Below are 13,827 nucleotides of genomic sequence, written 5' to 3'. Positions count from 1 at the left end.
AATCAAGGTAGCAACTTAGACTAAGCAAATTATTACTTTATTGTGATCCTACAGAGTTTAAATCATGAAAAAAAAAATGTTCCTTTCAGCCGGAAAATTCCCTTCAATACCGAAGAATCCTAACCTCTAAGATTTCAACACTATGCTTTACTTACAAAATCTCAAAGAATACTGCATTAAAAAAGAAAATACCCCAAACATAACTGGACTTCTCGCAGTATAAAACGGTGATTCATATTTCATATTAAATGCAAAAGCCAAAATGGAGTTGTAGAGAGTTTCTTTCCCATTTCAACTCCGACAGCCTCGCGCGCTTCACAGGGGCCGGCTGCCCGGCGGGTCGTGGGGCCCGACTCAGAGCCCCCGCCCTGCCCGGCGCGGCCCTAAGAGAGGAAGCGACGGGGACCGCGGGCGGGCGGCTTGGGCTCTAGCAGGCCTGGCCGGGCGGGGGAAGGGGCGCGGGAGGCCGCGGGGCGCGCTTCCGGGGACTGCGCGGGCGGGGCCGCCGCTTTGGGAAGCCTTGCCTGAGTCCCTGGCCTGGAGTCGGGGTCAGGGACCAGGGTCCTGGTGCTGCCGGCCGAGAGCAGCAGGTGGGGCGCGGCCGCGGCGGGGCGGCGGCCGGCGGGCGGCCGGAAGAGTGCCGGGCGGGCGGGCCCGGGGCACCGCGGCGCCAGGAGGGAACCCTCTCACTCACCTCAGGCGACGACTCCGAGTCCGACCTCTCCGCGCCGAGGACGCCTGTCCGCGAGTCGCAAGCTCGAAGACTACGGCGGGTGGCTGAGAAGGCGGCGGGTGACTAACGAGACAACCGACGGAGAGCGACGGGCGGGGAGCGCGAGAAACCAAGAGCGGGCGGCGACGGCGGCGGGAGGGCGGGGAGCGACGTGCGCGTCCCCGCGTGCCCAGCGGGCTCGAGCCGGCCCCAGTCGCGGCCCCGCGCACGCGCGCGCACTCCCTGCTCAGCCACGATTGCTCAGGAGCGCGTCCACACCCTAAAGGCAAGGAGCTTAACCAATCATTGCAGCCGCGTGGGGCATCACGGGAACTCCGGGGCTATAAAAGACCTGGTTGCTATTTTATACTCCTCGAGTCACTCATCCTTTAAGTTAGCAGGGTGGGGCTAGGTGCGCGTGCGCAGTTTTGATACTCCGCCCCAAACTGCCAACTCTTCGCGCAAGCGAGGTAGACGCGCCTTGCCTAGGTTTACGCGTGCGCACTAGCGGACCTGGGCCGGGAAGACCAGACGCTTGCGCAGTGGGGACAACGGTGACAGTCCCCCGGGTGAGGCGCCGGCCAGTCATGGCGGAGCCTTGGTCTGGGCAGTCCTTGCAGGCTCTGCCGGCCACGGTGCTGGGCGCGCTGGGCGCCCTCGGCAGCGAGTTCCTTCAGGAGTGGGAGGCGCAAGACATGCGCGTGACTCTCTTCAAGCTGCTGCTGCTTTGGTTGGTGTTAAGTCTCCTGAGCATCCAGCTGGCGTGGGGGTTCTACGGGAGTACGGTGACCGGGCTGTATCACCGCCCAGGTGAGACTCCCCACCAACTTCCGTGGGCCGGCCACACCCCCTCCGCCATAGACTGTACCTTTGGGCTCCCCCGAATCCCCCCAGACTACCACTGATCCCTTGAGAACCTTATCACAACTTAACGCTGTACCCCTGACCCATGTCAACATATCATTTCACACCGGAAACCCCACCAGTCCACCCATCACGTATAAATTCCTTTGGACCCCCCATCAGACAATATCACTAGTCCCTTAGGGCTTCCACTACTCTGTCCATCAAACAATACCACTCACCTGGGCTGATGCCTGCTCAGATACCCACCCCCAGCCTGTTGCATTTCTGGATGTGTTCCTGCCCCCAGGTCTGGGCGGCCAGAACGGGTCCACACCTGATGGCTCCACGCATTTCCCTTCCTGGTGAGTAAATCTATTCTGATTTCTACCTCAGGCACTTAGTGGGCAGAAGCCACTCCTGAGCTGAGGACAGGGGAAGGGAGTTCTCAGGGTAGGAGTCCACCAGCTTAGTGGCGTTCGCAGCACATTCCAGGTCCTGCAACAGACCTCAGGCTTTGTGACACTGATGTCTGAATAGCCCATCCATAACCTGTTCAGTAACCTGTGGGGCAGATGGCATTATTGTCACAATTTCAGAGATGAAGTGGCAAGTCCGGAGGATTCCACTCCACCGTAAGTCCCTCAGTTGGAAAGGCAGGACCCTCTGTCCTTAGTGCCCTGACTGGCCTCTTCAGGATCAGCTCCTCATATGTAAAACATGAAGTCACTAATCAGAGCATTCATTCATGTGATCTCTGAGCTCCTACCACATAGCAGGGTCCCCACTGGGTCCAGAGAAGAACAACAACCCAGGCCCTGCTCAGAGGGGGAGTTAGAGATTTAAAGGGAGGGCGGGCCACAGTGCAGAGGTGAGGCTGTCAGAGCAGCTGTCGTCCAAGTCAGACACCTTTTAAATGGAGGGCAAAGGCGAGGTGGTGTACCAAAGAGAAAGGACAGAACAACGCCCGGAGGGAAGAACAACGGTGACATATTGGAAGGATAGACAAGGCTGTGACGTCTGAGGTCAAACATGAAGGCATGGAGGGACCTGGAACACCCTATCCAATAGAGAAGGCACAAGGCCAATTAGGAGGCCTGCCACCGCACAGGTTTCTGTCCCTGGCAACTGGTGAAGGATGGGCGCACCATGCGCTAAGTGGAGAAGCAGGAGGAAGAATAAGCCTGCAGGTGAAAGGTGGTGGAGCCTTTCCCACCGCAGAGGGTTGTGAAAGCTCAGCAGAGAGGTCTAGGTTATAGTGTGGCCTTACTGAGCCCAGCTCAGCCCCCGTAAGTAGACTTGTATTGTCCATGGAATAACTCCTCTTCTCTTCTGTCACTTTCAGGGAAACAGCAGCAAATGAACCTCTCAAAACCCACAGAGAATAAGGGAAGCCAGCAGAGGGGTCTCCAGGGATATCACCGGGTCTGCTGGCTCCCATACTGAGTCCTGTTGCTGCCCAGACCCCAGGGACGATGGCAGAAGGGATGGGGTTGGGGGCAGGGTGTACCTGTGTTCACAGGGCTGGGCCTCCACTGCCCTTGGCCTTGCCTTCAGCAGCCCCAGGCATTGGGCCAGTAAAGAATTTGCTTCTACCCTGATCTGGGTGCCTTAAGGAGAGAAGACCTCCTCCTCCTTTCAGGGGTCAGCTCAGAAGGCTCTGCGGTTGGGGAGGCCAACAGTCCATTTTCTGTCTTGGCTTCTTCCTGTTCCTCCTCCCATCCCCCCGGGATGTGATCCTGTAGAGATTTGTCCCTGAGAGGAAACCTGAGGTTGACCACCTCTGAGATCTTTCAGGCAGGTCTGTTTTCCCCTGAACCTTGAGTTTGCTGTATTTCTTTGGTTTTGCATTGCTGGAAGGGAGCCAGGGAATCCTAGTCTGGACATGGCCTTATATTCTGTGGCTACTTAGCTGGCCATTCTAGTCTAAGACGGGGCAGCTGGCACTCTCCAGACGTAGAGGCACCAAACACCCTCCTCTGACCTCTCCAGGTGGGAGTCGGGCTGTGTAAGTTCTTTTCCCAAGCATCATACTCATACTCCTCTTAATCCCTCCCGGAAGGAAGCTGGGTACCTAAAAGAGGGTGAGTCTCAGGGGTGACCTCCCACCTCCACTGCCTAAGTGCCCGTGGGGTTGTGGATCTGTGCCCCACCAGTCAGAGGGACAGACTAAGCAGCTAGTGCAGAGCAGCCCCATTGTGCCCTGCAGCCTCCCCAGTTCCCACGTTTACCCAGAACCAGAAGAGCTTCGTCTTGCCTGTACGCTAGGCAGCCCTGCCACTTCCACAGTGGGCCACAGGAGCTCCAGGTGAGCAGTGTGGGCCCAGGCCTGCCTCCTTCCCCGCCGGTCGTACTTCTGCCTGCTTCTGCTGGGCCAGCAGCTACCTCAGTGTCCCACTGCCTGCTTCCTCTCTGGTAAATGTCACGTTGCCATCTGGCAGCCTAGGCCATCTTTGCAGTGTGCAGTGGAGTAGGGCTGTGCTGCGCTTGTGCCTGAGGACTGGTGGTGGGACGATGGCCCGCCCACTGACAACCACCACCACACTCACAGTCGGTCTCACGTTTCACCCCAGGCTCAACTGAGGATGTGGCTTATTAAACCTGGAAGTGCATCAACTGTGTGGTTATTCAGGCAGCACGGAGTGCGCATGCATGGCGGAAACTGGGGAGGGAACACCCGGGGAGCTGCTGCCCCTGAGCACCCAGACTTGCAGAGGTGGAGAGGGGATGGCAGCTTCCTGCCAGCAGTGATGGTGCCCAATAGGGGAATCCCTTTAGTTCTTACAGAGCTGCCCGCCTCAAGGGGAACCCACTCCAAGCTTCAGCCAGGAAGGCCGGCATTAGACTGACACCCCAGGAAGCCTGTGGCCAGAGAACAATGAAGCTAGAGACTCTAGCGAACAACAAGGAAGGAAGCTCATTTAATTTTTTTTTTTTAGTAGTCTGTGGAGTCCAATAATAAGTCCCAGGGGTGAAGGTCAGCCCAGGATAAGGCAAGCTGGGGATGAGGCCCAGCCTGTCTACAGCAGCCCTGGGGCTCAGAACAGCTGGTGAGCCTGGCCTGGTGTGGCTGGCTACTGGGCAGCAGACTGTGCCAACTGGAGAATGTGAAAGAATGGACCTATGCCCGCCTCAGCCATCCCCGAGTTTACACATGGGCCCCGCAGCTCTACTGGGCCAACCCTCTATGAGTCAGGAATCACATCTCTGCCTGGGGAGAGGCAACGGCTTGCCTTCATGGCCAGTGAACTAGAGGAGGTAGCCGGCACTTCAGTGTGAGAAACCGTGGTGAGGTAGGTTGGGCAGGCTTTCTCCCCCCTTGAAGTGAGCCTTTTCGAAGGACGAGATACCAGAATCGATCTTCTCCAGCAGGCAAGAGAGGGGTCAATGGCACATAGGCTGGTCCATCGCTCAGAAATGCGCTCTTGAAGATATATTGGCAACGGGATGAGGCAACAATGGGTGGTGTGTCCCCGCTCACCCAGACAAGAACCAGCATCCACCTAGCCACACACCTCGGGTGTGTTTCTGCCTTAGCTTCCTGACTAACCCCTGGTAGAATGCCCTCCAGTGTGAGGCTCCTGGAAGGAAGGGTCCCGTCCCCCAGTCCTCACTTAAGGATGTAGTAGTTTGTGGGCACAAAGGGCATCTTGCTGACCACGGCCGGCTGCTGCTTTCGCCGCACCTCTACCAGCAGCGGGGTGCCTGGCCGACTGTACTCATAGGGCACATAACCCATCGCCACATTCTTCTTCAGGCAGGGTGAGGGGCAGCCACTGGTCACAGCACCTGTCCAGGCGGAGGCCATGTGTCAACACCACCCCCTGCTTGCCCAGGGCCCCCACCCTCCTCCGGGAGGGACAAGGCTCTCCAGCCTCCCTGGTCCACCTACCAATCACGGTACCCTCTGGACTCAGGATGGGACTCTGTGCCCGCACAGGAGCCCCGTCACACGTTAACCCCACACGCCTCCGCTGTGCCTTGCTCTTCAGCTGGGGAACAATGACTGAGGCTCCTGGGAAGTCCATAGTAGCTCGGCGGCGCTTCCCTGGAGCGTAACACAACAGATTTAAGCGACTGTCCATCAGACCTCTGACCACAGAAGGTCCCAGCAACAAGGACCCCAAGTAACATCCCTCAGGGCTTCCCAGGTGGCACAGTGGTAAAGAATCTATTTGCCAGTGCAGGAGACACAGGAGACGCGGGTTTGATCCCAGGGTCGGGAAGATGCCCTGAAGTAGGAAATGGCAACCCACTCCAGTATTCTTGCCTGGAAAATTCCATGGACAGAGGAGCCTGGCAGGCTACAGTCCTTAGGGTCTCAAAAGAGACACAACGGAGCATGCCCGCATGTACAACATCCATCCAGCATCAAGGCCCCTTTGTTCAGGCTCCCCGTGGACCTGATTCCTTCCCCTGAAGTGCAGTTAGTCACCCACCTCCTGCCCCCTGGTCTTGAAGGCTGTGCTGCCCACCTCACCTCTGTTGAGAGTCCTCGGCATCTACTGGACAAAGCCACTGTGGTACCTTCATCGAATGAAGGCTCAGGGAGGCTATGTCCCTTGCTCCAGGCTACACAGCCTTGGAAGCAGTCCTGGGCTGGCTGGTCTCACTGAGGGTCCCTCCAGCCTTCAGGATCCCCTCCCTGAGTGCTAGCCCAGCTCACCGAGCGTCCAGCTCAGGCTGCCTTCCACCGGTGTGGTGTGCTCATCAATGTCGTTCCCATACAAGCAGAGGCCCGCCTCCAGGCGCAGGCTGTCCCGGGCTGCCAGTCCTGCCAGCTTTACCTCGGGGTTTTTCAACAGAGCTGCTGCCAGGTGGACGGCCTCTGCTGCCGGCACCGAGATCTGCCAGGGACACCAGACAGAGCAGGTGGGCAGCCAGCCCGAGTCCTGTGCCCGGCACCGCCCGATGCCCGCTTCTCGACAAACCTCCACACCGTCCTCTCCTGTGTAGCCGCAGCGGGTCACGCGGCAGCCAGACACTCCAAACACCTCCATCACAGCGCTGGTCATGAAGGGCAGTTTTCGCAGATCGTCAGCCACGCCAGCCTGTAGCACCTGGGCCGCAGTGGGACCTGGGTCCAGGGAGCCAGTAACCAAGTGTCCAGGTCTTAGTGCCCCAGGGAGCTGGATCACAGCCCTCAGGGACAAGAACAAGCCCTGAGCAAGCCCCACCCTGTAGATGGAAGGAGATGCTCCTGCCCACAGAGCCTCGTGGCAGGTATAAGGAGGGCATGAAACCAAACATAGAATTAGGTTGCAACACCCTCACCTGCCCTCGGCACGGCCTTCGTGCCAAGCAGTAGAGGAGACCTGGAAGGCGAAGGTCAGCTGCAAGTCCAGCCTGGCCCACTTACCTTGCAGGGCTAGCAGAGCATTATCCATCACCTCCAGGGCCACATCACTGCCCTTGTTCTGAAGCTCCCTAACCTTGTCCTGAAAAGAAAGAAATATCCCATTAGCTCCGGGATCCCTTTCCCTGAGCTCAGCACAGTGGGCTCTCATCTTCCAAGGTCATATAACTACTAAATGGTAGGGGTGACTCTAGCCCAGGTTCGCAAGCTCTAACACCAGGTCCCAGCCCTCCACCTTCACCAGAGGATGTTCACTTAGGGGCCAGGATCAGCTTCACCTCCCTACTTGCCCCCCAACTCCTTCAACACTGGAGGGCCCACTCTGGCCTGCTTTCTTTCATACAGTCACTGTCTGAACCCCTTATCCATTCCAGGTCTGTCCTGGACAAGGATGCAACTCTGTGAATAAGGAGGACAGGGTACCTAGAACACAACATAGAGGGACTGTACCTGCATGAGGGTCAGGTCCTTCTCCCTGCAGCCAGCATTGGACACCACATACAGGTGTCCCTCGGAGGCATTGGTCACAATCAAGTCATCTAAGATGCCTCCAGCCTCGTTGGTAAACAGCGACAGTGTTCCCTAACACCAAAGTGGAGCATCATTGCCTCCAGCTCCAAGAAGCCAAGGTCAAGTGTGAGGCAGACCACCCCTGGCCCCACCCCACCACCACAGACTCATAAACCCTCATGTGCAAGGCTGAGGGATGGCGGTACAAGGAGCAAGCTGGGTCAGCCAGGCCCCATAGGGACTCCATCCCCCAAGAATACAGGTCCTGAGAAACTATGTCTGCTCCAGCTCTGTGCCCCCAGGCCCGAAGCCAGGACTCAGATGGGTTTGCTGGCTCCTAAGGATGCTCACTGAGCAGAAATAAAAGAGGGGCCCCACCTGGTTTGGCTTCAGCTCTGCAATGTCTCCAACCACTAGACTCTCCATCAGCTTTACCCGGTCACAGCCAAATATCTTGGTCTGGGAAAGAGATCAAAAAGCGTCAGGTCACCGCAGGAGCTACAGTCTGGAAGGCAATGGACAAGGAAGCACCTTCCCTCCCCCCACAGCCCAGTCCAACTCAGCCAAAGTGCCTGACTAGTCTTTGTTCTGCAAGAGGCAGAAGCCCCCCTTTAACTCCCCTACATCCGCCAATTCAAGAGATGCACTGAGAGGTTAGGGAACTTGAAACGGCCTGGCACCCTCCTAAAATACCCCCTCTTCCAAACCAACACCCAGAACGGTGGATGACAATGAGTGGTAGCCCCAGAAACCCCTGGGACATTGAGGTACCCCTGAGTGGGAGCAGGCTGGAGAGATGAGATGGACAGATGAGCGGGAGACCCTCTAAGTTGGTCTGGCCGTAGTCCATTATTACACCCTTGAGACCTCCAACTCTTCTGAGAGGGCTGCCCTGGGCATCCAGCTCCCAGCAAAGAAAGCCAAGGGTTGCACTGCTATGGACGGCAAAGACCCTAGGCTTGGCAGTCGGCGCCCTCCCCCAGCTCACCTGCAGCATGTGGGACACATCAAAGAGCGAGCAGTGTTGCCGTGTATGCAGGTGTGAATTCACATGGCTATCCCGGTACTGGACGGGCAGGCTCCAGCCCGCGAATGCCACCATCTTCCCGCCGTGGGCCAGGTGGAAGTCATAGAGCGGTGTCCTGTGGAGCACGTCCTGCAGGCGGCCAGGCTCAGTGCCACCAAGGCCCCAGACCCCAGCCCTCTCCCCTCCCCCACCCTCCATGATGGGCAACACAACCCAGCAGTCTCCGGCCCACCTGCGCACAACTGAGCGAACGGCATGGGGCCGAGGGGAGAGCTTGCAGCCGCGAGCCCAGACGGGACACCACGCTCCCAGCCCGCTGCATGGTTGCCCACAACTGGTACAGCCGACGCACAGAGGCCACCACTCTGCCAGGCACGCTGGGAGATGTAGTCCGGGCCCTGCTTAAATAGGTCTCTCTCCCCCCGCCCTGGGGGAATCACAGGAGAGAGTGGGCAGCCCCAAGGGCAGGCGGGGCTTTAGCGCACACAGTGCCTTGACTCCTCTTGCAGGGAAATAGCCCCAGGCACTTCTTCCATCTGATCAGGGCAGATAGGGAGCCAGTGAAGCCACTCAGAAATAGAGCTGGGGGCTAGACCTCCCCGGGCTGACTGCCCTGCCTCCAAAGGGCCGAAGTTCTGCAAAGGGCTGAAAGGCCTGAATCACCAGTTTGGGACAGCAGGCCTGTAAGGTCACCTGGGGGGAGGGGAAGGGGTGGAGAGGGCACAGGAGGGTGGAGCCAGCCTGGCAGGCAGAATACCACTGTAACCCGGCCCCCTGGGAGGGTCTCCTGCTCTCTCCCTGGGTGAACACAGATAGCCAGCGCGGGGATGCATTCCACAGGTATTTATTGATCTTGAGGCACACTAGGCCCTGTGCTGGGGACACAGCTCTGCAGGAGGTCTGCCATCCCAGGGACCTCCCCCCTCCCACCCACACACACTGAGCACAAGACTGTGATCATTACCCTCTTAGCAAAAGCTGAATGCAGCTAAGTCAATGGCCCTGCAGGCAGATTCCACCTGCAAGAACTCTGATGGTGGAGAGCAGGTGACCACAAAAGGTGGCTGACCTTCCCCCAGAAAGCTGTTGAGCCACACAGACATCCAGTTGGCCAGGTCCAACACACATTGCCAAACTGTCCCCTGATAGCCCCCAGAAGAAAGCCACGAAAAACCAGAGAGAAGCAGGATTTTCTCATAAGAAAACAGCCTGTCTTATTCAGCTGCTGGCCTGGGGGTTATAGGAAACCTCAGCTTCTCAAAAAACACCACTGAGAACCCTCACCCAGACCCACCTCCCCACCAAGGTTGATCCCTCATCACACTGAGCATGGTTTGTAGAAGGGGGTGAATTGAGGCGGGGCAAGGATGTGCTTTGGGCTCAGATGGCAGACAAGCCCCAGGACTCCTTCTCAGGCCCCACCCTTGCCGGAGGCACCCGCCCAGACCCAATAGGTGGACAAACCCATTTGAACACACGTCCAGGAGCCAGCTCAGGGACCAAGGGACTCGGGCTGCCCCACTTCCCAGCCCTGTGTGGCTCCTGAGGCGAGCAGCAGAAGGGTTTAGACAGGAATTTTTTCTTTTTGTGGGCATAACACAAAGGGAGAGAGACCATTAGGAGGTGCAGAAGGAAGAAACGGGATTCTTGTTTCTCCCGCAAGCTTCCAAGCTATTAATATAGCCAACTTCCAAGGTTCTGGGAGGTGACCCTAGCCCGCTGCACTCTGGGGTGCGAGAACAGGCAGAAGACAGGAATGTGCAGCTTGGCAGGGAAACAGAGGGCACAGAGGGATTCTTAGTATCAGAACTGGAGTGTTTTTAGGGAGAAGGAGGAGTTTTAGGTTGCAGTCAGCTGAGGACAGAGTGCATCCCCTCTAGGAGCTCATGCTAAAGCAATACAGTGAGCCCCCAGGAATCTTGACTCTGTGAACGTGGTCCTGACAGAAGGCGCATGCAGGCAACACTTGGAATGCATGGGGACAGCACTTCAGCCTCTGATGGGGGTCCAAACTGGGCCTAGGTGTGTATGGACGGCCAACGTCTTGACGAGCCACAGCTCAAGTGTAGGAGAGCAAGTTCAGGTCGTAACAGCCATCCACCTGCAACACAAAAGCCCATCAGACCTGACCCGCTCAGGCCAACGGGAGCCACGCAGAGGGAAGCGATCACTCACGTCAAAGCGGCCGATCCTTGTGGAGGTGTGGCTGGCCCGGATCATCTCTGTCAGCGCCCACATCTGCTGGACCTCGGAGGATACCCTGCTGGGGTCTGGGAGACCCTGCTCCAGAAGGAGGGGTCAGTGGCCATGGGTCTCTCCCCAGCAGTGCCCTTAGAACTCCAGAGAGGCCAAGCGGGGCTGTGGGGCCCTCCAGCTGACATTCCCAGATGACTTGTGAAACAGGACAATGGGGCCTGATGTGCAGTAGGCGGCCCAGCCCCACACAGAGATGCCTCAGATCCCAGAAGGGAGGTCCCACAGGGTGAGCCAAGGGCCCTGGGTCCAGCCCCAGATTCTTGCAGAAAGGTGTCCCCTTGGGCTTGTGCTGGACACCAGAGCTGTTCACACATGGTTCTCACCCAGGGCGAGGGCTTACCTCAAGAAGGGGAGTGGGCTGTTCACAAGGCACTGGGTGGGACAGCCACTTGGGGAAGGTCATGGAAGAGCTCTGCAAAGCAAAAGGTACTGCCCTGAGTAGGGCACAGTAGGAGAGCCCTGGAACCAGAGCCCAAGGTCCTGACGACAGAGAGAAGGGCCCCTGAGCCCCAGACACTGAGAAAATCCTTTTCAGGACCCACGGGCACATAAACTACCTAAGTTCTTCTGCTGTGCAGAAGGAAGCCCCATGAAGACAAGGGTCAGAAGCAGATTCTGGTCCATGAAAGTTCCAGATGTGAAAGAGGCAAGTAGCCCCCAAAATCAAGAAATATGAGGACATGCCCTCACCTCTCATCATGAGCTTCCAGAATTCCCACCTGGCTAATTTCCCTCGGAGTCTCCCCATCCTTACCCATCCACTGCCACCCACACCCCCAGGCCTTCCAGCCATAGCTAGGAGCCCCATGGGGAAAGAGCCAGCCAACAGCTCTGAGCTGGTCACTCACCTTTGGTCCCTGCTGGTAGATCTGAAGCTCCTCCACCGTGAAAGACAACCACAGTGGTGATGGCTGCCGCAGAATCAGGCGCAGTTCCAGTACTTGGGCCATGTCACACAGCATCTGACACATAAACACACAGACACACACACACACAAGGACCCAGAGAGGCCCCAGCTCACTGCCCAGGAGCCAACTAGCAATGAGCCGAGGGGCCTTCTCCCCAGGCCTTGGAGAAGGAAAAGTAGTTCCTCCAAGGCACTTAGCAAAGAACCACAACTCAGATGAGCCTTGCCCACCCCTCTTCGCGCATGTATCCTGGCCCAGTCCCCAGGCCACTTGGGAGCCTTCATCTGGGCTGCCCTAACCATGCCGAGTCCCAGCTGACCTGGTGCTTGAACAGCGATACGTACTCCTGGGCTCCCTCCTCACTGTGCGGGTCAGGCATCAGGCAGTAGTCCCGCAGGCAGGTCACCCACTTGGCTGGAGTGTGTGTTGAGGTGTGCTGGCGAACACGGATGGTCAAAAAGGCTGTGTAGTAATTCTTAAACATGATCTCCTGCAACTAGGGCACACACAACCCACCAAAACAAATCAGACCAAGGTCCAGGGCTGGAGGGGTTTCAAAAGCACCACCTCTTCCTCCACTGAGGAATGGATTCTTCTACCAATCTAACAATTTCAATAAGCACCCATGGGGGCTTTGCTTTCCTAGAAGAACTCACAGTCTAAATAAGCACATCGTGCAAACAAACCATGATCTCAGTTCTCGCCGCATATCCATGATGCTGCCAGAGGTCAGAGCCCTACCTAACTCTAGAGGAGTCAGAAAATGTAGAGATGAGTTCCTCAAGTGGATGGTCAAAGGGTAGAAAACATACAAGTAGCATATACAAAGGAGCACCAAGAAGCGAACGTGGCACAGGCCTGTGACAGAGAGTGGTTCAGCCTAGTTACAGTAGTTCTCATCACTGGATATTCATCAGAATTAATCAAGGAGGGGATTCCCTGGTGGTCCAGTGGTTAGAACTTGGTACTCTCACTGCTAGGGCTGGGATTCAATCCCTGGTTAGGGAACTAGGATTTCACATGCCACATGACGCAGCCAAAAAAAAAAAAAAAAAATACTGAAGGAAAAAATTTTTTAAAGTATAGGTGTACAGGCTCCACCCCAGACCTACTGAATCAGGATTTCCAGGGTTGGGCACTTTAATGAAGTCTCCTGCCTACAGAAAGGAACAGCTTGAGTAAGAACCGTACACTACAGGACAAAGTGGGTGGGGCCGAGAGGCAAGGAGGGCAAAGACACAAAGTGGCTGTGAACATCAGGCCATTAGAAAGTGGACTTTGTCCTGTGCTGAGGTCCTGCGGTGTCCAGTTACTCATGGTAACGAGTCTGGAAACTGCAGCCATTGGGAAGATCCTGACGAGGTTTGAGTTGAACAGCAGGGTCTGTTGGAATGGGCAGGCAGCAGGTATGAGGGTAATTCACTGTCAAATGATACCTAGCCAGTGGCCAAGGACAAAATCACGTCACACCTCTGTTTGGTTCAAAACTGTTATTTCGAGCACCTAGCCTACTATTCTGGCACTTCCGTGTTAACACCGTTCTGGACATGGGGGAGAGATGTTGAAGTGAACACAAGAGGAAACTGCATTCTAATTAATGTGTTAACAAAGGAATAAAGAAATGGTTAACTGATTACTATGGGCGAGGTACCGCAGAGGCTTTCAGCAAACGATTCGTTGCCTGGGACACGCCCGAGTTCCCAGATAAGCCCCGCCCAGGAGCCCCGGTCGCGCCCACAGGGCTTGCTCACCTCGAAGGGCGCGACGCTGGGGAAGGTGACATCGATGACCAGCACACCAGGCCGGCCTTGGGAGGTCCGCACGTCGCCCACCTGCAGGGCCACGGTGCCTTTCACATGGCAGGGGACCGACACGCGGGACATGGTGGCAGCGGCCGCGACCACTCACAACCGCCGCTGCTGGCCTCTGCCCAATGGTTCTTCCCGGAGTCCTCAGCGGGGCCTCAGGAACTACAACTCCCGAGAGGACTCGCGCTCGGCCAGCCCGGCCAGTCACCGATGCTCGGGGTGGGCCGGAATTCGGAAGTGCTTGCGGAAGTGCTCCTTCAGCCAATCACTGAGCGAGCGAGCCGTAGAGGTCCGTCTCAGACCACGCCCAGGAACGGCCTAGCCGTCGGGTTACAATCTGTGCTGAGCTCTCTAGGCACCCCAAGTCTTACTCAAGTTTCTGCCGCTGTGTAGGGCGGACTTAGCGC

The 13,827-nt window shown here is 57.0% G+C and overlaps 4 protein-coding genes across 5 annotated transcripts in view; 1 reads left to right on the top strand and 3 right to left on the bottom strand.

Annotated features, from left to right (window-relative positions):
- RHOA (ras homolog family member A) overlaps positions 1-919 on the bottom strand; it is a 47,224-nt gene extending 46,305 nt beyond the window's left edge. Inside the window, exon 1 of the mRNA XM_043885205.1 lies at positions 695-919. The gene's annotated coding sequence lies outside the window, so the exon portion shown is untranslated. The remainder of the gene's footprint in view (positions 1-694) is intronic.
- Positions 920-1,071: 152 nt separating this feature from the next.
- TCTA (T cell leukemia translocation altered) lies at positions 1,072-4,167 on the top strand. Its single transcript, XM_043885207.1, has 3 exons — positions 1,072-1,522; positions 1,866-1,920; positions 2,901-4,167. Exons 1-3 carry the CDS (start codon positions 1,300-1,302, stop codon positions 2,941-2,943), a joined length of 321 nt encoding a protein of 106 aa, XP_043741142.1. The 5' UTR covers positions 1,072-1,299; the 3' UTR covers positions 2,944-4,167.
- A 280-nt stretch (positions 4,168-4,447) lies between these two features.
- Positions 4,448-9,132, bottom strand: AMT (aminomethyltransferase). Its single transcript, XM_043885194.1, has 9 exons — positions 8,681-9,132; positions 8,410-8,577; positions 7,800-7,880; positions 7,362-7,493; positions 6,915-6,993; positions 6,487-6,632; positions 6,222-6,402; positions 5,448-5,603; positions 4,448-5,344 (listed from the first exon to the last, which is right to left on the bottom strand). The coding sequence occupies exons 1-9, from the start codon at positions 8,768-8,770 to the stop codon at positions 5,166-5,168; spliced, it is 1,212 nt and encodes a 403-aa protein (XP_043741129.1). The 5' UTR covers positions 8,771-9,132; the 3' UTR covers positions 4,448-5,165.
- Positions 9,133-9,276: 144 nt separating this feature from the next.
- Positions 9,277-13,599, bottom strand: NICN1 (nicolin 1). 2 transcript variants are annotated; one of them, XM_043885203.1, is made up of 6 exons: positions 13,364-13,599; positions 11,932-12,048; positions 11,553-11,666; positions 11,045-11,116; positions 10,624-10,728; positions 9,277-10,549 (listed from the first exon to the last, which is right to left on the bottom strand). In XM_043885203.1, the coding sequence occupies exons 1-6, from the start codon at positions 13,493-13,495 to the stop codon at positions 10,508-10,510; spliced, it is 582 nt and encodes a 193-aa protein (XP_043741138.1). In that variant the 5' UTR covers positions 13,496-13,599; the 3' UTR covers positions 9,277-10,507. The 2 variants fall into 2 exon arrangements, with proteins under 2 accessions (XP_043741138.1, XP_043741137.1); XM_043885202.1 differs by having other exon boundaries at positions 11,932-12,108; positions 13,364-13,593.
- Between the last annotated feature and the right edge of the window lie 228 nt (positions 13,600-13,827).

The sequence above is a fragment of the Cervus elaphus genome, chromosome 24 (genome assembly GCF_910594005.1).
Source record: "Cervus elaphus chromosome 24, mCerEla1.1, whole genome shotgun sequence".
Lineage (NCBI taxonomy): Eukaryota > Metazoa > Chordata > Mammalia > Artiodactyla > Cervidae > Cervus > Cervus elaphus.
The sequence above is the reverse complement of the archived record's forward strand: the minus strand, read 5'-3'. Positions and strand labels throughout refer to the sequence as shown.